This window comes from Chanodichthys erythropterus, chromosome 15, assembly GCF_024489055.1.
Source record: "Chanodichthys erythropterus isolate Z2021 chromosome 15, ASM2448905v1, whole genome shotgun sequence".
Lineage (NCBI taxonomy): Eukaryota > Metazoa > Chordata > Actinopteri > Cypriniformes > Xenocyprididae > Chanodichthys > Chanodichthys erythropterus.
In genome coordinates, this window is record NC_090235.1 from 15,504,964 (window position 1) to 15,528,968 (window position 24,005).

At 42.6% G+C, this 24,005-nt stretch overlaps 2 protein-coding genes across 4 annotated transcripts; one reads left to right on the plus strand and one right to left on the minus strand.

The window, feature by feature from the left end:
- Nucleotides 1–1,427: 1,427 nt before the first annotated feature.
- On the minus strand, nucleotides 1,428–6,786 carry ube2m (ubiquitin conjugating enzyme E2 M). Its single transcript, XM_067411902.1, has 6 exons — nucleotides 6,499–6,786; nucleotides 4,923–5,017; nucleotides 4,552–4,590; nucleotides 3,604–3,707; nucleotides 3,132–3,195; nucleotides 1,428–2,710 (listed from the first exon to the last, which is right to left on the minus strand). Exons 1-6 carry the CDS (start codon nucleotides 6,611–6,613, stop codon nucleotides 2,570–2,572), a joined length of 558 nt encoding a protein of 185 aa, XP_067268003.1. The 5' UTR covers nucleotides 6,614–6,786; the 3' UTR covers nucleotides 1,428–2,569.
- zgc:158376 (uncharacterized protein LOC100101643 homolog) lies at nucleotides 5,036–23,868 on the plus strand. 3 transcript variants are annotated; one of them, XM_067411896.1, is made up of 12 exons: nucleotides 5,036–6,094; nucleotides 7,321–7,711; nucleotides 12,072–12,257; nucleotides 12,596–12,739; nucleotides 12,827–12,913; nucleotides 13,672–13,854; nucleotides 14,308–14,340; nucleotides 14,435–15,591; nucleotides 18,594–18,757; nucleotides 19,579–19,743; nucleotides 20,940–21,161; nucleotides 21,357–23,863. In XM_067411896.1, the coding sequence occupies exons 3-12, from the start codon at nucleotides 12,087–12,089 to the stop codon at nucleotides 21,512–21,514; spliced, it is 2,484 nt and encodes an 827-aa protein (XP_067267997.1). In that variant the 5' UTR covers nucleotides 5,036–6,094; nucleotides 7,321–7,711; nucleotides 12,072–12,086; the 3' UTR covers nucleotides 21,515–23,863. The 3 variants fall into 3 exon arrangements, with proteins under 3 accessions (XP_067267997.1, XP_067267996.1, XP_067267995.1); XM_067411895.1 differs by lacking the exon at nucleotides 5,036–6,094 and adding an exon at nucleotides 7,097–7,184; XM_067411894.1 differs by lacking the exons at nucleotides 5,036–6,094; nucleotides 7,321–7,711 and adding an exon at nucleotides 7,888–8,134 and having other exon boundaries at nucleotides 21,357–23,868.
- The last annotated feature ends 137 nt before the right edge of the window (nucleotides 23,869–24,005 follow it).

Below are 24,005 nucleotides of genomic sequence, written 5' to 3' on the forward strand. Positions count from 1 at the left end.
AGAGCAGGGAGTGGAGGATGTTGTCAGGGTGGATCGGCACACCAAAGGGTTTTTCCCATCATTCCCTGTGATGTGGACCCAACATGAATCCCATTGACTGTAACATGCTTTTCATTTAGAGTTTTCTTTGACCTTTTGCACTTGGACTACTGTATTTTTACAGTATGCTGAATATACAGACATTCAATACTTTACAATATTCTATACTTGCGGTACGTACAGTACAATATACAATATTTTCACCTAAACGAATAGAGCTTAAAGTCTGGCTCGACTATGGCTCTGTCCTAAAGGGCCGTTCACACTGAATGTGCTTTTAAAAATACAAGATGCTGGGAAGAGGGATAGAAGAAAATAGTTCAAGGTCTTGAGCTGAGCTTCTTTGAACTTGACACGGCGTTCTGAAACGCGGCGCTCGTGTGCGAGACACAAAGAGCAGGGTTAAAGACGTCCATCCAATGCCACATAGAAAAATAATGGAAGAAGTGCACAGTGGAACACAAAAACATAATCTGTGTGAAACCTCCAGGACCACGAGAGTGTGGAGTGTGTGATTTAGCACAGGGCCCATGAATTATTAGGAGCACACTCGAGCTCCCGGGATCACGTTACTCCCAATTTCTGACTCGGACAAGAACTTCAGGGGTTCGACTCGATCCGTCTGGAATCGGATTAGTCAAAATCACAAATAAATAAATACAATTTGTGAACCGGTTTATTGTAAAGCAGCAGCACAAAATAATAATTCTTCATGAATCGACATCTGTCAGGTCTGGTGGCGGGTCATGATTTTTGCACTTAAAAAGAGTAAAAGGTTAGGTATTAAAAAGTAATTATTTCTCAAAGTGAAAAAACAAAAAAAAAGAAAACAACAGGCCAAGACACAATTATTTCGGCTGAAACATGAACCCAGAAAAGTGTGTCTTTCGATGTGATTTCTTCAAAACAACACTGATCAACCTTCCCTAAAGTACAATATGATGACCTTAAGAAATAAACATTTCATGAATCATTCAAATCAAACCAATGCATCAACAAACATGTTCTTTTTTAAATGTTAGGCTGTTTGTACATTAGCCTAAACAGATATCTACATAATTTATCTGTTTATCAGCCCGTGGAAGTGGAAACGGCATCAGTTTGTGTACAAATGTAGGTCTTTGAATAAATTCAACTTTTGGCTATATATTTTGTAGATTACTGGACTGAAATCAGTCTGAGAGTCATCGCCATCATCCTCCACCGCTCGAGTGACCCGGTCCTTCTCATCAACAGAGTTTGGTTTGATTTGTGTTCAGCATCTCAACCGTTCGACCTTGTAGTATCAGGCCTGATCTTTCATATTATATCGATGACAGCAGGAAGATTTCTAAAATGACGTGACAGGAGAGTCAGAAATCTTCTAGAAGTTTCCAGAAAATGACCCGGATATTGAAGAATTTGTTCAGTGTAGAGGAAATAGTTTTCTTAAATCTGATTTTGTTCCAAATGTAATCAAGGTAATTATTATTAATGTGTAAAACTGTTTGAGTTTAATAGGCCAAAGAAATCTTTCAACTGATGCTGACACAGCAAAACGAAGCTTTCAATTATCACATGTACATGTGTCCGAATTCATCCCATGTGAAAGTTAATAATCAGCACACCTGATGAGAATCCATAAAATTCATCTTGTTCTGACGATGCAACTGTCCTGATGCAGAGGCACTTTGGTCAGATAAAACATTTTATTGTCGCCGTTCTTGACGTTTTCTTTGAAAGACAATCTGCTGTTGTAGTTTACACTAATCTTAAAATGTAGGCATTCAAGTCAATATTTTATTTAACATAATTCATATTGCAGTCATCGTGAACAACTGGGATTTCAATATACACAACAGAATTGTAACATTTTACGCAACCATTCCTAACCCTACGTCATATCCCTCCTCAAGAAAATCCAATCCCACCCATTCCCAACCAGGAAAACTATAGCAAAACATCTTAAGGTCTCCCAAGCTCACAACAGCCCAATTTGCAGACGGATCCTGTCAATCTCGAGTTAACCAGTCTCTAGGTTCAACGGGTTATCAATTTGTCAATGCTATCAGAATTGGTCAGATGCGATGCTATACACGTCTTTTTTTTTCTTTTTTTTTTTTGCAAACATAAAAATTAGTGACTACTAAACACAGTTGAATATGTGCGACACAAGGCAGGTTCCCCGTTGCTGAAGCCCAAACGAAATCAGTCCTCAAGCCTTCATAATGGAATACGAGAGAGGTGAAATGATCTGAATATGTCTCTGTGGCGTCTGCCTGTCTCGCTCTCGGTTCATGTCTGTGAGTGGGAGGATAAGTTAGCATGTGAATCTCAGCAAAAATAAACAGTGGGTACCAGCATAGTGGCAAAATACGACTGAATTCTCTGAGCAACAATCACTGACCAGCCTTTCCCAGCCTATTCCTTAATAACCCACCCGCGCTGACCCGTCCCCCCCCGCTGCTCTCCGGTCAGTGTGTCGGTCAGTACATCTCAGCGCATGTAAACGATAAATGCATTCTCGGATGTGAGGGCCGCGGGCGCGGGACTATTTCAGACAGCGCTCGAAGTAGGTGGCGCCCACGTATCCGCCCCGCAGCGACCGCTGGACGTTCTGCTCGAAGAGCCGCCGGTTCGTCTGCAGGACCTCTGCTGCTTCTTTGTTCAGCGGATCTTCGGGATTTGGCTCCTGGAAGTGGGAAACACACGGGAACAATGAACACTTCTTCATAAACGGCCCAATGGCTCATTTAATGACATCCACGAATGAGCGGCACACAAGTTGTGGATTTTCATGTCTGTAAATGCACTGTTCACCAATTAAAGGTGGCATGAAACTGTAAGAAAATATAAGAATAAAAAATCATTTTATCTATGGTAAACTGACAGCTAGAATTAAACTATGACAGATATCATAACTGTAAAAAACAACAAAAAACAGTCAAAACCACAATAATTTACAGCTAAAGAGTAATTAATCACCGTGAACCTCACACGTCACGATGTTCGATCGCATCAAATGCGGTTTCGAGGTTCATGTCACTATATTTGATGTCGTCAGTACCATCTAATCAAAACGCTGATCAACACAACACAACAGCTGAACTTACGAGGAACAGATACTGTAGTCCGTATATGATGGAGTTAATCGTCAATACTGGCTTCCAGTCTTCTCTGAAATAGAAAGAGTCATTTGAATTTCAGGATTACTCTCTCATAATTCATGACTGAAGGAATATTTCAACACATTTCCAACCAACTTTCTACCATTTATACCCGTAATATCTGTACAGGATCATCAACAAAAAGCACTGCTCAATCCGAGGCCAATTTAAAAACATTTTTGAAATCGAAAAGAAAATGTTTGAGAAAATTATTAAAAGGAATCATCATGTCATTCCTGACCCATAAGACGTTATTCTTCAGTAAAACACAAAAGCAGATCAAGCAGCAGGAACATTCGTCAAAACCTCTCCGTTTGTGTAATGTAGAAGAAAATACGATTTTACAATATTTAGTTATTACATTTTAACAACCTAATGCTAAGATCTAATCAAAAGATGTTAGCGGTGCACACAATACCTCAAAATATTTAGACAGACGTTGCCTTCGAGGTCAATGTTGGGGTGATAAACCATCGTTTCACATTTGACCTTTGGCGGGTCATGAGGGTAACCCTGTCCTACCTGAAAGAGAGAAAACACCTGACCTTTAGTTACTGTTAAATCATCATTTAACAAGCTTTTAGAATTGACTTTAAAAGATCATTTGCAAGGACTAGTACTAGTTAGTTTCCAAATAAAGCCATAAAAACACTGAAGTGACTAAACATGTCATCTCATTTTAAATACACTTGTAAATGGCAAATTAAGAAATAAAGAAACTTACAAAACAAACTGTAAAGGATTAATAAGCTAGTTAAAGAAAAGACAGGAAAAGAAAATTTATACCGCTTGGATAAGTCATGGGTGAAAAATGATTACATTGATGACGGATCATTTAAGCTATGATAGCGTAACAGATTTATCTTTTAATGTGTCGCATCACGAGGATCAAACTGTCCGTGAGCTTTAGAAAGAGTTTCTGGAAACACTAATGATCAGAAAAGTTGCAAAAACAAACATTTATTGAAACTAAGCTGCAGAAATGGCTTGTTCCAAACTTTACAACTTTACATGTGTTTGCTCATGTTTTACTGTGTTTTCCAGCTGTTCTAGTGCTGATCTCTGACATCCGTTCAGATTTACCGTATTAAAACACAGTAGGCCTCACTGCAGCACCTCTCAGTACGGACACATTTTCCAAGATCTTCCTCAGCATGTTGGACAAACGTTTGTTAAATATGAAAGTAAATCCCTTTTTGCTGTGCTCTGTCTATCCTGCTTTTATGTCACGCTCTTTAATGAATTAGAATAGAACTACTGATCTGTAAAGTTTGGCAAAGTTATTATAAAGTTAATAAACAATTAGTTGGCACCAAGTGTCTAGTGTCACCAGTGGCGTGTTTTAATTACTCAAGTTGCTGTTTACCTTAAAACTGAAGACAAATTTCCCACCTTTATAGAAACCCTAAAAAAAAAAAGCAAAGAAAGTGAGAAATGTTCATGAAATTGATCAGGACAGTCAACAGAACAAAGACATGTGAAAAATGCTGTTATAATGAGTGTTTTTTGTTGGAAAGGGTTATAAACGCATTGCCATGGAGCGGTGCTTTGACAGCAGCGTTTGGTGCTCAGTTAATTAAATCACAGTTCATTGTTTGTGCTGCTCATGTTTTTACGAGCTTTGCTAGGCATTAGAACTTCACAAGCTGACAAACATCTGCCCATCATTTGAATCTCTTGAATATAATATGCATAAATCATTCTTGATATCACATGAGAGAGAGAATGAACGCAAACCTCGTCCGGCGAGATGATGAGTTTGAAGTTGAGCAGATCGTCTTGATCAGGGAAAACGATCTCACACGTCTTTGGGAGGTTCAGCTCATTGATGTCTGACACAGAAAGAGAAGAGCGTGACCTTCACATTCACACACACGTACTTACACAGTTAATGAGGGGTTCGAGTGTGAAGCGCCACAATCCCTGATGGCTCTGCTTTTTCTTCTTCTTTAAATGTGATCATAGAGACCGAACCTTCAGACTCGAGACACGAATCTGCTGAAACTCCTGAGGCGCGTGTCTGAAAGCGTATCTCCCAATAAACCTCATTAATGTTCATCAAACAAGAAAATACAGAGAAAATCACTTGACTGAATCCCTTCAGTAGCTTTAATAAGAACCAATGTATAGTTAATTAGTAATTTAATTATCACATATATATAGAGAAAATCATAATATTACAACTTTCATCTGTAAATGATGCGAAAGCACAAGTGAAGAGAGATCTTCACGGGACTCGAGTGAATGAAGCTCTGGCGGTGACAGTAAACTCAAATCACGCATCAGAACAACTGAATTATGAAGCGACACTGTCGATCAGCCATGAAAACCATTAAAGATTGGATCTGATGTTCAGCCAATCACAGCCGGTCACTGGTGTCCAGATCAGCTGCACTTTCATCACGGCACCTTTACATTTCATTCCCATATAAACTTTGATCAGCACACAAACATGAGCTCATCAAGAACAGAAGCTCAAACACCAGTGTGTGTGTGTGTGTGTGTGTGCTTTATATGTGAATTAAAGTCTAAATTATTCTGTTCAATCATATAAAACGATTGAGTCTTGGATTAAAACGCTTCATTATTTTCACAACATCTTTATGAACTTTTTGAAGTTTTGGAGGCATGAACCTTCCCTGGAGCGACGGAAATCTCTTAGGATTCATTAAGAATATCTTCATTTGTGTTTTGAAGATGAAGGAAAGGGTAAATGATGGCAACTTTCATTTTAGGTGTTTTATCCTTATAACCTTTAGTAATGTGATTGTTTGAGAGGTTTATGACCCTGTTCCAGAGCATCTCTTCGTGTGAGGGTCAGAGCTGAAGGTTCTGGTGTCCAGCAGCTGATCTGACCATCACACAACTCAGAGGTCAGAGCAGACCTGCTCTTCTTCATCACTCTGAGGGTAAATTCACATGTTCATGCATTCATTATCAGCCTTCAAGCAAAGGTTGGTACGAGAGAGACGAGAACTGTGTTTGTAGGCCTCAATATTATGAGTGAGATGGAAACTTATTAGTTTCCTCTCGCAGAAAACGCGTGTTTCTGTCATGAATCGTGACTTCAGACACGAGCTTCATTCCTGTGGCAGTCTGAACTTTAAAAACATCGAGTCTGTCGTAATAAACACAGTAAATAATGCGCGAGCTGTTAGCGCGGCGGCTAATGCTAGTTTCGCTCTTGACTTCATGATCAGAACAAAAACACTGGATTCAGAGCTCGACTGAGCGACACTGTGTGTGTGACGGAGTGTGTGATGATTCGTGCAGGGTTATTGTGGTAGTGCTGGTGTTGTTATGGTCCTCGTACCCTTCTGTATCCGCAGCTGGGCCGCGCTCGCCTTCTTTCCGCCGGCTCCGGCTCTCGTTCCTCCGGCGGACTCCTCGTCCTTCTTCTGCTGCTTCAGCGAGAAAAGCTTGATCATCTTCGCTCTGTTCTGCGCTAAAAACACGCCGGGGCGGATCTGACCCGATATCGCGGCGCTGGTGTGTGTTTGACGGGACTGTGCTCGAGTGCGACGCGTTTCACAGCAGCTGTAGAGGAGCCGGTGTGTGTGTGAGTGTGAGTGAGTGTGTGTGTGTGTGTGTTAGCTGCTAATGTTAGCCGCACATTGACTCAGACTTCTGACTCTATTCACACTTATTCAAAGTCGACTTCTGCTTCGAGACCAGCCTAAACCAGTCAAGACCAGCAAACCAGCTTAGTCTGGCTTAGTTTTTATTCTTAATATTATTAGTGTCAACATGGATTTTAAAACAGATATTCAGTGTTCATCTCAAGCATTGCGATATAAACCTGCTGCAGTAAATAACGCGGCTGTTTTTGGGCAGGGCGCTAATGGACTTCATTTCCCATGATGCCGCTCGGTTGTGACGAATAGACCTGGGAGGGGCTTTTGCATTTTTTTTTTTACTCTCCATATTTTTTATTTACCATATTTATTTATTTATTTGATTTTCGGGAGCAGGAACAGAATGTGATGGCGTCGGGATCATGTAAGAGCTGATCTGCTGCACATTAGATGCATCGCAATATTGATAAACACACACATATATAACTGCAGCAGAGGAACACAATAGGAAAGAGCGAACAAAAGACACGTTTATCCGTTTATGCTGTTTTCTCTTTCAGTTCCGCAGATCGTTCGGGAATTATAAGCGCCTGGAATATCGGCCATCGGGATCACAGAGGAGGATATTTATGGACACATCAGTGATCTGAAGAGCTCGTGAAATTTTAGTGTTTGGAGAGAGAAGAGCAGAAATCTGTCGCTCATAATAACTGATCATGATGGTGTCGGTGATTGGTGTTTAAAGCAGTCACTCATGTGAACCTGTGAAAGAGACTGAGAACAAACAGCAGAGAGTCGAGCGGAGGAACAAGGAAGCGATCTCTCTCTCTCTCTCTCTCTCTCTCTCTCTCTCTCTCTCTCTCTCTCTCTCTCTCATTGTGTCTGTCCATCTATCGCAAGAAAACATCAATCTGATGCTCGATCTGGGAGAATGCGACTCCACGCGAGCAGGTGAGTTCCGCTGCCGAGAGCTCGTGCTCGAGTATTGTGTGTGTCTGTGATCTGAGCGCGTGCGAGAGTCTGTGCGATTCAAACAAGATCATCGTGGCGAAATTCCTCCCAGATCGACATGTTCGTGAAGCCCATCTCAGTTCCTGGAGTCGAGCTTTAGCTGCTCGGGTCTGAGGACTGCTAACCCATGCTAGCCTCGACACAGTCGATCTGGACTGGTTCTGCTCGCTCATCTCGGCGTGTTTCTCTCTCTGTGGGTCAGCGAGCAGAAGCTGAGCTGCTTTTCTGTCAAGGCACGAGTGAATGTGTGTCTGAGGCCAGTATCGAGCTGTTAGCCGCTCGTGTTAGCTGTCGTGTGTCTCCAACGCGCCCAGTGAATCAGGAAAGTGTTTCTGTACACTGTCCTTCACCACAGTAATCATGGTAAATCCTGCAGCTTCTGCTCGTGTGTCATTTCTGAACGTCATTATTTCCTTCAGTCTGATTGTAGGCCCACATTTCACCTGACAGCATGTAGGATAGTGTAACTGAGGAAATACTATGATATACCATGGACTTTCCATCTAGTGATTGTCACTAACCCACTGTAATGAAAATCGACTCAATTACAAAATACTGTGAAATACCACACTGCTGGGAATACCATGATTTTGCTCTGGAAACTGATTTCAGTGGTGTGTTACCACAGTAAATGCTGCTGTTTTTCTACAGTAATTGTGCTGTCACTCAAGATGAACTAGTGTTGTTGTTTTCACTCTAATCATGGGCTGTGTGACGTTTAATGTGATTATTATTATCACATATTTGATTCTCGTGGCATTCAGTGGTTAAATATTTACCAAATGTATCAAAACTCAAATATACCATATCTAAACTTCAGAAGTTACAGATTACTAATTACTTTTACTTTACCTTCTAAAACTTCCTTTCTTTATTTTGTTCTCACGCCTGCCTAATAATAATTCTGTCTAGAAATAGGTTTGTCACCACACCAAAATGTTATAAAGTGAAACCAGAACCATACAGGTTTTATAATCCACAATATCACTTTTACCAGCTTACATTCTCTCACAATCTGAACCCGTACATCAGTGGTTCCTGGTCCATAACTGCCGGACGCTGCTGTCCTTTTACATCTCGAGTGATTTTTTCTAGAACCGTATAGTTATCGTCTGTGGTGTGAACGGGCCTTTAGTCAGGATAGACAGCATATTTAGTGTCTGACAGGGATGGAGACGATCAGTGCGATCGATAGAAGAAGCAGTTTTTTCCTGAACATCGGTTGAATCATAAACTCTCATATGATGCTATTTTTAAACGTTCATTATTTCGTGTATTGGGTTCAATAGAACATGCTTTAATGTTCAAAAACACAATATTTTTCACATACTGTACATTATTGCAGTGCCTCGTTACCCAGTCTGTCTGATTTCTGCAAAGCACAGTGCTCTGATTGGCCAGCTGAAGCAGTGCGTTGTGATTGGCCAAAAACCTTATGCGCGTGTCGTGAATGTAACGCCGTGGAAATGACCTTTGTCCAGTGTGTGTCAGTCTGTCGCTCGCAGCCTCGTTTTCTATCAGAAACATCTACAGTATGAACAGAGTTACTTTAGAAATGTTTTACAAATTACTTCTTAAAGAACGTATTCCAAAGTAACGTAATCCATCACCACAATATGAAAGTAATGTAATCTGATTACTAGGGCTGTAACGGGACGCTAACCTGACGGTTCGGGCCGTGCCGCGGTACTGAAGTCACGGTTCGGTACAGCAGGGGGAGAAAACTAAACAAAATTGCTTCTTTTTTTTCTTTTTCTTTATATTAAACAGCGGTTTATTGAACAAATCGTGTCTATGTTTCAATAAATTCAATTATAATTAACATTTTCTTAAGGATAAAAGAAATAATCTCTGCTAATGCTGTAAACTATATACAGGGAGATCTCCTGTGACTGACTGTATTCGCCGTCTAACTGCATGAACCGTACCGTGACGTCCGTACCGTACGGTTCGGGAGGAGTACGTGTACCGTTACACCCCTACTGATGACTTTTGGACGGTAAATACAGTCAAGTAAAACGCATTATTGAGAAGGATGATTGCGCATGTGATCCACGCATCACCACTGTCAATCATGTTAAAATAATAATTTTAGTTTTACGTGAAACCATTATATTCCTGATAGTATTACTGTTACGTTTATTCCGTTACTCCCCAAACCAAACAAAAGTATGAATGTCTGTAAAGCTGCTTTAAAACTGTGTGAAAAGTGCTGTACAAGTTGAGCTGACTTGACTTAAAGGGTTAGTTCACCCCAAAATGAAAATTGTCATCATTTACTCTCCCTCATGTTCTTCCAAACCTGTGAATCTCTCTGTTCTGCTGAACAGAAAAGATGTTTTGAATGATGGTAACCAGTTGATGGACCCCGCTGACATCCACAGTATTTTTTCCCGTGCTATAGAAGTGAATGGGGTCCATCAGCTGTCTTCAAAATATCTTCTTTTCTGTTCCTCTTAAAGGGTTAGTTCACCCATCTTTGCTCGCCCTCGTGTTCGTCTGAAGGCAGAAAGTCATGTTCATCTGGGAGTAAATGAGGAGAGCATTGTCATTTTGGGTGGACTGTCCCTTTAACTGAAGCACACGATATCAAGTCACATTACAGGAAGAGCAAGTTATGACATTTTTGTTAAGGACTACACGGTCCAAAAAATGCATGAATGAGTCGTTCATAATAAGATTGGTAACATGCATTATGAAAATAAATGCAGACAATTTTAATTTCATTCCGACTTTAATGTTAAGACTTTCATTGAAGTTTTGAATTCATTTCTAACAGCTAGGTCCTTACACTTTTGTTTATATTCATTATATCTGAACTTTGAATTAGCATTTTAAACCTCCAAAGTCATGCTGACAGTAATCTGATGATATTTCATGAGCCACTGTAATGCAGTAGTTTAATGTAAGTAAGGCACACACCTGCGAACCTTCAGCTGAGTCACTGTTCACTTTCACTGAACGGACGAAAGTCGTGGAAAGTGGATGATGACTGAGATTGAAATTTGTAGCATCTCATTTTGTTCCACAGAAGAGGGAAAGTCACACTAGTTCAAATTAAAATGATGCACCCTTACATATTTAACGCACATGAATCTGGCTGAGAAATGTCTGGATTCTTCTGCACTGGCCCGTATGAAAGGGCTTTACTGGCTCGTTGTTTTTGGTTTCTGTCTTTAAATAGAGACTCCTGAATCCTGATGCTCTAGTCCTCGATCAGAAGGGTTATTTCAGTAATGTGAGTCTCAAGATGGCGCCAAAAACCTCTTCAAAAAAGCATTCGTGATAAAGAGCGGAGGGGATGAGCAGAGTGACCCGCAGGGCGCCGGTCATTTTTATCATTCTAGAATAAAGATGATCAACTCCGGCGTAACTTCCTTCCGTTCCGCACCCGTCTGTATGGAATAAAGCAGTTTCACTCCAGCAAGAGTGTGTTTTATTCAATAGTCCAATTATTACCTGCTGACCTTTGATTCAGTTTTTCTGAGCAAAGTTTATTTTAGTGTTGAACTATTTTATTCATGCTGTTTTATTAAGCTGCTGAACTGAGCAGATCAGGATGTGACCAGCAGAATGAACCATTCCTTTCATGATTTGTTGTGCTTTTCCACATGGTGTTTGGTGTAAAATGACCTTAACGCATGAACAGACACACATCTGTACAGAATTACTGTTTGATTGATTAGGGTTAGGTTAGGGTGACACACTCATTGTTTTTGCCTGTTTATTAATTGGTTCAAAAACATAAAATGCCATTCATACATACAGTGATTTAAATGTCTCTTTTATGATGAGCATGTTTCTGATTTCTGAATCAAAATGTAATTGTATTTTTTGCTGAGCATTGATTGTCTTTACAGCAGAATTGAATTCTGTTGTTGTTTATTGCTGTGAAGCTGCTTCGAGACCGTCCGTGTTGAACACGGTAGAGTCAGAATCTCAGGCTGAAACGGTCCTGATATTGTATTGGACCAAAACAAGTTTTTAAAGCAGATTCTGGAAGAAAACCTCATGAGGCAGATTCTTTTATCATTGTTTAAGTATTTTTAAATAAAAACAGAATAGTTAACACTACATGATATTTTCCTTAAATTGACAACTTATTAAATGCCCAATTTCCTCTGATTAATCACATCACACACATTTAACTAAATTGAAATTCAGCTGTGGAAATGAATGTTATTTTTCCAGCCCTATTAATTCAAGTAAACCATCAGTGTTGAGAACATTATTGTCGAGAGACGCCTGGCATTCTGGGTAGTTGATTGGCAGCAGTTTGACTGCGGTGTCTGTGTTTCAGTTGAATGCAGAGGGGATGTCTGGCAGTAAGGCGCTGGGAGGCGCGCGGCGGCGGCGGACACGGTGCCGGCGCTGTCAGGCGTGTATGCGGACCGAGTGCGGCGAGTGCCACTTCTGCAAGGACATGAAGAAGTTTGGTGGACCAGGACGCATGAAGCAGTCGTGTCTGCTCAGGCAATGCACTGCAGTAAGTCAAGCCTGACCCACGTTTGGCTTCACAAGAAGCAGTTCCTTCCTGAGGGTCATATGATGCCATTTTAAAGTTCATTGTTTTGTTTATGGGGTGTAATAGAATATGTTAACATGCTTTAATGGTCACTCTTACCATAATCTCGAGGTTCAGCTGCTAAGCAGTCGTAAACACACAGTTAATCATTGTGTTTACCTGCATTCAGCATTGACCACTTTCAATCAGATCGAGCAAAATGCATCTCAGCACCAGGAGCAAACCGTCACACATCCGGGTTTGCGTGTATTTGTGTCTGTCTGCATGCGTTTGTTTTTACCCGTCTGTGTCTTCTCCAGCCGGTGTTGCCCCACACAGCCGTGTGTTTCGCGTGTGGTGAAGCGGGAAAGGAAGACACGGTGGAGTCGGAGGAGGAGAAGTTCAGCCTCTCTCTCATGGAGTGCACCATCTGCAACGAGATCATCCACCCCAGCTGCCTCAAGGTTTGAGCTGATGCTGCGCCAAACCGACCCAAACTCATTTTTTTCTCTTTAATGGCTGCCGATAACATGATAAACTGTCTCTCGCAGATGGGAAAATCTGAAGGCATCATTAATGATGAGATCCCAAATTGTTGGGAATGTCCAAAGTGCCACAAGGAAGGAAAAACCAGTAAGGTAAGATTCCACATGAAATATTCCACTGCTGAGATGAATAAGAATGAAGCGTCGCTCCGGCGAGTTTCGGGCCAGTCGACGCTACAGGACTTTTGATTCTTGATATAGTCTCAAGATGTAAGTGTATTATCATCCAGATCAAATCTGATAAATGCAGTTATAAGGCATGAAGATATTAAGATAAACATTGACATCATGATTTTCTGCAAAGCTGCTTTGAAATAGTGTATTGTGAAAAAGAGCTATAAAAATAAATATGGCTTACTTTGGCTACGTATTCTACATTTTTGTTGTAAATTCTGCTTTTATGTTTCAATTTTTTTTTTATGTTTAATAATGTTTTTGATGTTCCAGCAAAAGTGCATTTATGAATTTATGGAAATACATTATAGCTGTACAGTTTCCACCTTGTTGCATATTTACTTAATAATAATAATAAATTGTGAAGGGAACAACTGAAAAGAAAAATAACATTGGCTGACAGTGAAAGCGACGCAGACGTGTTCAGTCAGGCCTGGTTTTGTGTGATACTTCAGTAATCATACATGGCCCTTTTTCCTAACTTACAGCAGCAAATTATGAGCGTTTAGATTTCATGCCTCTAACAAACACTCGATAACATCTGATTTATAACTTGTGCATAGAGAATTGGTGGCAGAATTATATCACGTTATAATTTCAGAAGATTGATTTTGTTCTGGAGCCAGTCCTGTGTTCATGATGATGATGATGATGATACGAGTCTGTCTGCTCTGTAGGATCAAGGAGATGGGTTAGGAAAGAGACGCATGGACAACGGGGAAGTGAGTCGCTGGAAGCTAACAGATGATCCGCCACCGAGTAAGAAGAAGACCCTGTCTCTAGAAGACACGGCACGTCAAGACGGACCAAAGCGCAAGAAGGAGAAGGATGTGCCGCAGGAGGGCGGTTCAAAAAAGAAGGCAAGTGCAACAGAGCAGTTTACCTTCCAAAGAGATCCATGGATTGATGCAATCTAGCTTTAGATTCAACTCGCACTCCTTCCCATGATTCTACAAGAAACAACGACTGACGTAATATCAAACCAGGAGAGAGAAACCATTTTTATATATATAAAAATTATTAGTGATTATTATATATAGTGATTATAATATAAATTGTTATATAGTGATTATATATATTTAGTTACCGAAAAGGTCTCCAGTATTTCATAAAAGCCTACATTTAAAATGGGCAAAGAAATGTGTGGTGAAGGAGTGTGGTCGATCACACATAAGAGAGCCGAGGCGTGTCCGATGCACTCGTCAAAGTTTGGCCCTTGGGGTTTCAGATCAAAGTGGACCCGGGAAGACCAGTATTTGGTAGCCAAACCTGTCTTTCTGAACACTGTGTGTCTTTCTGTTTTTACCTGACAGATCAAAGGTGCCCGTGAGAAACATCTGAAAAAGGTACGACCGTTGAAATCTTTAGTCTCATTGTTGGAATGAAATGAAGTCAGTGTCCCTCATAAAAGGGCTACTCTTTCTTTAACATCTTCTGCAGAAAGCAAAACCCAACTCCTCAGACTCTTCTGAAGCGAACGGGCCGAACTCGTCCACGGCCGGCGGACACGGCTCCGGCGGCGGCTCCGCTGCGGCACCGCCCTCGTCTCTGACGGCCAGCCAGGATCAGCGCTCTCATCACCGCGAGAAACTGGAGCGCTTCAAGCGCATGTGTCTGCTGGAGCGAGTGCGGGACTCCAGTTCCTCGTCTTCATCCAGCTCTGAAACGGACTCCGAGTCAGATTCTGATTCCCCGTCTCCGATCGGCGCCTCAGAACCGTCCTCTCCAGCCGCCGTGTACGGCAACAGCAGCATGCGCGAGCGAGACCGGAACCGGCGTCTGGCCGAACTCGGCTTCAGCGCCAGTGAGGATTCTGAGGGAGAAAGCGTGGCGGCGGATCACGAGCAGGACGGCGTGGACGAGCCGCAGCCGCAGCGGCGCAGAGGAGACGCCAATTCCAGGGTACGAAAGGCAGTTATGGACACTGAAGCGGATGACGATGAAGACGGGTCAGCGGATCGGGGTCACAAGGCCACTGCGGTGGCCCCGCCGTCGCCACTGTCAGCTACGCAACCGCCAACCTTCGGACACGGACATTTACCGGAAGGCCTCTCCTCGTCCAAGCGCACGAACGGACAGGACGCGCGCAACGGCCGCACGCGGGTGGGCGGCAGAGAGGCGCAGGAGAAGGAGAACTCCAACAGCAGTACTGTAGCCAATCACCGGCACGGAAAGGCAGTTCGTGGTAGCAAAATTCGTGGCGGAAGCCGGCAAGGCCAGAACGCTGCCTCAAATAAGAGCGCAGGTTCAGCAGCGGTCAGTTCTGCTACTGCGAACGGCAACACTGCCACATCTAACCTGTCTAACCCCGCCGGCGTCTCGCTGGCGTCGCATCGCTCCCAGCAGTCCCGCCCGGTGCCGGCGCGCTCGCAGCTGGTGAAGAGGAGCGCTGTGGCCGTGCCCTCGCCGCCCCGGCCTCTGCAGATGGAGCGGCACCTGGTGCGTCCGCCGCCGGCCTGCCCCGAGCCTCACTGCCTGCCGCTGGACAGCGGCGCGTCGCACGTCTTGCCCAGAGAGGTCTGGCTCCGCGTCTTCCATCATCTCAACCAGCGGCAGCTCTGTGTCTGCATGCGAGTGTGTCGCACCTGGAGCCGGTGGTGAGATCACGCAATCACAGCTAGGCCACGTCACTATCACACTAACGCCAATGGCAGAAGCGCACGAATAAAACGTATCGATCAAATTAGATATACTATGAAAACATTCTGTAACTCCAGCCTTCCTGTTCAGTCCAAAAACTGCATTTATTGACGCCAAATTAAAAACTAGCGATTAAAAGCAGTGCAGCAGAAACGGTAATCGTCACAGATGGACGACAGTCAGCTTCACAGGCCACAGTAAAGAAATTCCACAATTCAGATGAAACTGTTTTATATTTATTAGATGCCCAGCACTGACGAGCGTAAGCTCCTGTTTTATCCATCAGTGTTGTTCTTATCGTTATCCTCCTCATTTCTTCTGCTCCTGTATGTAGAACCGTTATGAAGTTATAGATGGAACTCAGTCTGAACATTTACCATAGAATCTCGAACCCTCTAGCGCCACCAACAGCTCAAATTTGCATTTGTTTATACTAATATCTTTTGATCTGAAAGGCCTAGAAGCAAAATGGCTTTGGTCTGAGGCGGTTCATCAGATCGTCACCGAATGTTTCTCAGATCACCATAAAATCATGCTGCAAAAAAGTTAATAAGAGCTTTTTGATTGACCGAAACATTCTCGTATAACATTTCAACTAATGAGCCTGACAAACACCTGACGTATGGAGACGCAGCAGGGAATATGGCCGTCATTCTCTCAGGGTTCCTGTTCAGGACAGCGCCTCCTACTGATCAAGAGAAAGGAAAATTGTCAAGATTTGATTATAACGCTATAACAACAGCAGTTTGCTCAGAAAGCATTAGGCTGGTCTTTAACTTTTTTATCTTTTTTATGAAGTCAGATGATAAAACCAGTTTTCCCATGGTGTCATTGTAATGATCTCTGATAATGAACATATTCTGCTGATGAAATTAATGTGACGAACAACTATTTTTCCTTCAGCATGCTTGGCCCGTAAGTGGACTGAATGTTTTTGAAGGCACTAGGAGTTTTTTATACTTTGAATGATGAATTAACATTAGCTTTAACAAAACATTGAGCTGTGAAATACGTCTTGTGTGTTTCACCTCCACGATGATCTTTGTTCTCCAAACGAACGGCCGAATGATGTCATTTGAGTGCTTTTGAAATGTTCATGCTGTAAATAATCAGGGTTGATAAGGAATATCAGGACCATTACCAGTAATTCATTCCTTGTGTCCAAAACCGATATTGATGACCAATAACTTTATTTGTATTTGTGGTTATCCAGATAAATATAATGCTAAACCGTAGAATAACAAACTTCAAACATATCCATTTTCCAAAGCGCTTTTCCTCTGCTGGAGCCGATCACAGCTTCTCCTCATCCTTCAGAGTCACGATGGGAAATTTGTTCGCATTAGATGTAGGACTGAATACATTACAGATGTACAAATCAGCCGTATTGTTTGTCTGTCATATTCAGTTGCTTGTCGGTCTGTTTACTGCTCACTCATGTACCAGTACCAACACATGTACAGGTGCTGGTCATATAATTTGAATATCATCAAAAAGTTGATTTATTTCACTAATTCCATTCAGAAAGTGAAACTTTATTATTATATTCATTCATTACACATAGACTGATATATTTCAAATGTTTATTTCTTTTAATTTTGATGATTATAACTGACAACTAAGGAAAATCCCAAATTCAGTATCTCAGAAAATTATCTCTGGCTGTTCAGAGCTCTGTGTCCAATCACATTAATAGAGAGGTGAAGGGAAGGAAAAGATGTGGTAGAAAAAAAAGTGTTCAAGCAATAGGGATAACCGCACCCTGGAGAGGATTGTGAAACAAAACCCATTCAAAAATGTGGGGGAGATTCACAAAGAGTGGACTGCAGCTGGAGTCAGTGCTTCAAGAACCACCACGCACAGACGTATGCAAGACATGGGTTTCAGCTGTCGCATTCCTTGTGTCAAGCCACTCTTGAACAACAGACAGCGTCAGAAGCGGCTAAAGACAAAAAGGACTGGACTGCTGCTGAGTGGTCCAAAGTTATGTTCTCTGATGAAAGTAAATTTTGCAGGGTCCCAGAGTCTGGAGGAAGAGAGGAGAGGCACACAATCCACGTTGCTTGAGGTCCAGTGTAAAGTTTCCACAGTCAGTGATGGTTTGGGGTGCCATGTCATCTACTGGTGTTGGGCCATTGTGTTTTCTGAGGTCCAAGGTCAATGCAGCCGTACACCAGGAAGTTTTAGAGCACTTCATGCTTCCTGCTGCTGACCAACTTTATGGAGATGCAGATTTTATTTTCCAACAGGACTTGGCACCTGCACACAGTGCCTAATCTACCAGTACCTGGTTCAAGGACCATGGTATCCCTGTTCTTAATTGTCCAGCAAACTCACCTGACCTTAAGCCCATAGAGTTTGCTGTGAAGAGGAAGATGCGATATGCCAGACCCAACAATGCAGAAGAGCTGAAGGCCACTATCAGAGCAACCTGGGCTCTCATAACACCTGAGCAGTGCCACAGACTGATCGACTCCATGCCACGCCGCATTGCTGCAGTAATTCAGGCAAAAGTACTGAGTGCTGTACATGCTCATACTTTTCATGTTCATACTTTCAGTTGGCCAAGATTTCAAAAATCCTTTCTTTGTTTTGGTCTTAAGTAATATTCTAATTTTCTGAGATACTGAATTGGGGATTTTCCTTAGTTGTCAGTTATAATCATCAAAATGAAAAGAAATAAACATTTGAAATATATCAGTCTGTGTGTAATGAATGAATATAATATACAAGTTTCACTTTTTGAATGGAATCAGTGAAATAAATCAACTTTTTGATGATATTCTAATCATATGATCAGCACCTGTATGTTGATGGCATGACAGTCGTCACGTGTGCAGCCCGGCCCGTTCTTTAGGCTGATTTACTTCAGCAGAGAGTAAACAAGGTTGAAGACGACTCATTTATCTGTGAAAATGAGCTTCTCTGTCAGTCATGTGACACGTGTGCTGGTTTGCAGGTGCTGTGATAAGAGGTTATGGACTCAGATCGATTTGAGCCGGCAGCGCTCCATCACTCCTCCGATGCTGAGCAGTATAATCCGCCGACAGCCCGTGTCTCTCAACCTGGGCTACACCAACATCTCCAAGAAACAGCTCATGTGGCTGATCAACCGCTTGCAAGGTACGTCATCGTCTGGCCGGCGTTGCGGTGTCATGATGAGCTCGTCTGAGTCTGGAAACGTGTACAGGGACAGTAAGAACTGCAAGTGTGTTCATATAGGAAGTGTAGAAGTGTGTAAAACAGCAGGGAAGCGCCACAGATCAGTGTGGTTTCACACCGGTCACAGTTGGAAAGATCACGAGTCTACAGCGAGGAAGAATCGGTCCACGATATGGATATGGGCCGTTCAAACGACGACTACATCAAGTATAGTTTAACTGAGTTACACCAGACAGTGCCTGCAGAGAACATGAGGTCATGTCAAACAAACTCAAGCTTCCAAAATCAGAACCAAAATATGCAGGCAAATCCACAAAAGAAAAGATGAGAAGGGAAAAAGGGAGGATTTTGAAAAGTCCTGATGTATAAACTTTTTTTTGTCCCACACACATATCAGGATTTATGAAAAATAAATTTGTCTTAAATATATACATTCTTACTGGTCTGACTGAAATAATGAAGGAGACGATGATTTTAAACTCTTTTGATGGATGCACATATTTAGATGTAGAAGCTAGCAACTCCAAGGTCATTTTCCATGCTTGTTTTTATCACAATGGATGAAAACTCAAACTCAGTTCCCGAGGGTCACTGACCCTAACCCTTTCCAGTAAAAATACACCAAATGATGAATTGTGTAATGAATCCGAAACTATGCAAAAATCTGTGTTTTGTGCACTTAAATCTGGCTCCAGATCTCAGTCTAGTTGAAATGAGAGGATCTTCCAATATCCCACTGGAGCGGGAGTTTGCCGTTTGTCATGTCTCCGTCTCTCCCTCAGGTCTGCTGGAGCTGAACGTCGCCGGCTGCCCGTGGTCCTCCGTCTCGGCGCTCTGTCAGTCCGTGTGTCCGTGTCTGCGGCTCCTGGATCTCAGTCGCGTCGAGGATCTGAAAGACTCTCATCTGAAAGAGCTGCTGGCTCCGCCGTCCAATGACACGCGCTCAGGTCTCCAGCCGTCCCCTCGTATCCATCATCTGTTGATTTCACTGGGACTCTATTCTGAGAATATTTTAAAGGTTAAAAGGTTAAGGTGACAGATGACACAGTTTAATGATAGTTAAATTCATATTTGCATGGGTTAACAAAGTTGTCTGAAATAGTTTTCACGAGGGTCACACATAAAGTCCGGTCTGATGTCCGTTTATCTGTTAAAGGGATAGTTCACCCAAAAATGAAAATGTGATGTTTATCTGCTAACCCCCCAGCGCATTCAATATGTAGGTGACTTTGTTTCTTCAGTAGAACACAAATGATGATTTTCAACTCCAACCGTTGCCGTCTGTCAGTCAAATAATGCTAGTGGATGGGAACTTCTACTATAAGAGAATAGTAATTGCGTTCATCACTCGATTAGTTCGGTCTGACAGCGACAGTGATGTCTCGCGCATATACTTCAATGGGAGCGAGACATCACTGCCGCTGTCAGAGCGCGATCAGACCAAACGAATCGAGTGATGATTGCAGTTGGACATAGTGGTGTATTAGAGTTAAAAAATGATATAAATACTGTTCGGTTTCTCGCACAAACCGATCGTTTCGTGTCTTAGGACATCAATGTGTCGTCACGAGCCGCACGAGTTTAATTCGGATTTGTCTATGCAAGTTTTATTTACTCTTATAGTAGAAGTTCCCATCCACTAGCATTATTAGACTGACAGACTGCAACGGTTAGAGTTGAAAATCATCATTTGTGTTCTACTGAAGAAACAAAGTCACCAACATATTGGATGCGCTGGGGGTTAGCAGATAAACATCACATTTTCATTTTTGGGTGAACTATCCCTTTAAAGGCCCCGTTTATGAACCCAGCTTCAGTGTTTCGCCCGTCCATCGCTGGGTTTACTCGGGACGTTCGACTGAGGCCACGTTCACACTGCAGATGAATTCATTTTCAGTTCAGCTTTTAGTGCCTAACCCTGTTCTGTTCACACAGAGTTCAGTCATTCGCTGCATTTACAAAAACATGTACGCAGTGTGAACGAAACCAATCTGAACTAGTCGTTGTTTTTGGAAATGCTGCTTGGAGTCTCTACATGTGAAATCAAGTCAGAGCAATATTGAGAAAACTGAATGTTCATTAAATCAGGTTCTGACACTAGAGCTCTAGTAGCTCAGCGCTAACCGAGTGTTTTCCGCTACAGCTCACGGAGAGAACCGAGGCGGACGTTTCCAGAACGTGACAGAGCTCCGATTGGCTGGCCTGGAAGTGACTGACGCCGTGTCACGCCTGTTAGTGCGCTACCTTCCTCACCTGACCAAGCTGGACCTCAGTCAGTGCTGCCATATCACAGACCAGACCATCCACACGCTGACCTCGCCCATATCGCCGCTCCGCGAGAGCCTCACGCACGTCAACCTGGCAGGTAAAACCGCCACGCTTCAACTGAATAATGTTTTAAAGAGCAATAGCGCCTGTAAACCTGACGACTGTCACATGATACACAAGAGAGGCCACATTTACCTGCATAAAGAAACACCCACAAGAATTATGTTTGTAATGTATAACTAAGAATCCCTATTAGCAGAAGTCAACACCAGTCATGTTCTGTGTGATCCAGGCTGCGTGAAGGTGACGGATCAGTGTCTGCCGCTGCTGCGCCGCTGTGCCTCGCTGCAGACGGTGGATCTGCGCTCCTGCGGCCTGATCAACCCCGACGCCTGCCAGCTGCACTGCTTCCCCTGCGCAGACGACAGACTGCTGCTCAAGAACAGCTGAACTCACACTACAGCTACAGACTCGCAACGTCACACACTTGCTCGCTCTTTCTTTTGTGTTTTATTTCTGGATCCGCCGTTTGTGAATGGAGAAATCGCGTAGATATTCCGTACTTTGGTGAGCGTGTGAGCGGTTCGCCGTAAACGAGCCCGGCGTCTCCACCTCCTGCTGGCTTCATCCATGAATGTATGGCTTCAGACACGTGTGGGTGAACCTCAGGAGAAACCAGCAGGTTTACCCCAAAATCAAAAGAATGTTTATTTGCTTTTTGCATAAACAAAATAAAACCCATTTTGGGACCATGAAGATTTTTTTTTTTTTGGCGCTGACAGTATTTCATTACAAGTTGTCTTATAATCACACAAATGACTTTACTGCATCCAGTATTTGACTTTTACATCAACGGTTCCTGTCATTAGTTTCAGACGCTGTGATCTGAGAATCTGGAGGAAAAGTGAAATCTTCATGGTCCTGAAACTGGGCTTGATTTTGGGTTGACGTGTTTCTTGTGGTTCACTAATTGTGATGATCAGTTTCAGGAGGTGTGTGTGTGTGTGAGATCAGTGAACAGTGTTAATGTCTTCAGCGGTGGATCAGTGACGTTCTCTTCTCTTCATTGTATTCGTGCCACGCGTACAGAGCCCTTCCACTCTTTATTTCTCTCTTCCTTTCGTTATGACTGATCAGTGTTTTTACCGAAGCACGGCGCTGAAGGACACGGATCCCACGACCAACGGCAGGCTTCTGTAAGCCTTAAAGACTTCCCCATAGGCTTCAGTCGCTGCTCTGAGCTGCTGTACGCACCCGTGTTTCACGCTGTATCTTATATAATGTCGCACACTTCCACACAGGCCGAATGTTGCTGTAGATTCCTGCTAATCGGGAAAGGTTTTCACAGAACGAGGTTCAGCAAACACTGACGGACTGCCTTTAGTTCGTCCACGTCACATATGGATCGGTTCGGTCGGGTTCTGCTCCAGAATGATCCGAACTAAATTTTGCCTCCCATTAGCATTGGAGAAAAGTCTCTCTGTTAGTGCAAAAAAGCTTTGTGGCCAATCAACGACGTGGAATAACCTGCAAAATGCATTTGAGAATGAAACGTTTGGTGTTTCCAGCCTCATTGAGTGTTATCCACTCGCTCCCAGAAGAGCACGAGAAGGTCCTTTAGCTGCACACATCCATCCTGCCCGGTCCGAGCGGCTCTCTGAACGCGTGGCGAGCTGGTTTCAGCAGTCGGGTCTCGCTGGGCTCCTCGTGTGGACTAAACGACTCTGGTGATGTTTCCATCTGAACTGTTGGACACGCGGGGCTCTTCCCGGCGCTCCTTCTATCTATCGTGAGCTCTGCAACTACTTCCTTCCAGAATACGATGCATGTCGACACCGTTCACGGACTGTATTCCTTGCACACTTCTATTCAGTATTGGGTCCAATACATGGCAGTTTAATGTGTTTGATGGCAGTAGACAAACAGCATCCCTTAAAAGTGACCTCGACAATGTAGTTGCAATGTTTTTTGTTGTTGTTGTTTTTAGATTTCATGTTCAGTGCAGTTCGCGTTTAAAAGGCGTTCTTGCACATTCGGAGATACCTGTGTGCGGTTTATAGTGACATATCAAACACTGAGTTCTTTAGCATCAGGTTGTAGTTTTTCTGAAATCGGAATGAAGAATTCAAGTCGAATGAGTCGGATAGGTTTGGAATACGGTTCCTCTTTCATCCGAACGTGTTTTTTGCCCTCTAAACTCAATTGCCATGTTTGAACCAAACATTCGCCCTGTTAAAGACACAGGGCCTGAATCATATTCTTGTAATATCTTGCCAAAATTTCCTGTTTTAGGCATTCATATATATATATATATATATATATAAATATATATATATGTATATTCTTCCTTTGCATTGATCCAAGTGATAGAATATGTGAAACAATGAGGAAAAAGAAAAACAAGGCAGCTACTATAAAAGTGACTACTGTAAAATGTCTAACTAAATAAAGACAATGGGGTTGTTTTTATTTGCTTTGCTTTTCTTTCCTCGATGTGCAGCATACACTACTGAAACACTGAGTCCTGAACTCAAACAATCATGTGCTTTTCAGGGTTCGTCACTGAACTCAGTATATCCGTCTGAATAAAAACTCCCTAATGCCAATCATGATTGTAGTTTGAATATGTATAGACACAGACGAGTCGATCAGTGATCATCTGACCCGCACTGAGGCTCAGAGCTACTGTAACAACCGTACATGCGCTGATGAAGCTTTTATCATTTATTGATGTAATGTATTTTAAGTTAAAATTTGGGGAGAAATGTGCATTTTCATTAAATGTCATGACAATTTCCCTTGTGCCACTTCCACAAATATTCATATGTAATATTCATTTTTCACCAAGAATGCATTAAATTGAATCAAGACAAGTACAGCACAGGACATTGATAATATTACAGATGTGTGTATTGGGAATGAATGTGTGTTCAAGAGGACC

What these genes read in the sequence shown, in the direction of transcription:
- ube2m (XM_067411902.1), bottom strand. Translation starts at nt 6,613, where the DNA reads ATGATCAAGCTTTTCTCGCTGAAGCAGCAGAAGAAGGACGAGGAGTCC. An exon ending in CCAGCTGCGGATACAGAAGG is followed by an intron (nt 5,018 to 6,498) that starts GTACGAGGACCA and finishes TTTCTGTGTCAG; the next exon opens with ACATCAATGAGCTGAACCTC. An exon ending in AATTTGTCTTCAGTTTTAAG is followed by an intron (nt 3,708 to 4,551) that starts GTAAACAGCAAC and finishes TCTCTCTTTCAG; the next exon opens with GTAGGACAGGGTTACCCTCA.
- zgc:158376 (XM_067411894.1), top strand. An exon ending in GCTGATCAACCGCTTGCAAG is followed by an intron (nt 18,758 to 19,578) that starts GTACGTCATCGT and finishes TCTCTCCCTCAG; the next exon opens with GTCTGCTGGAGCTGAACGTC. An exon ending in CACGCACGTCAACCTGGCAG is followed by an intron (nt 21,162 to 21,356) that starts GTAAAACCGCCA and finishes TGTGTGATCCAG; the next exon opens with GCTGCGTGAAGGTGACGGAT.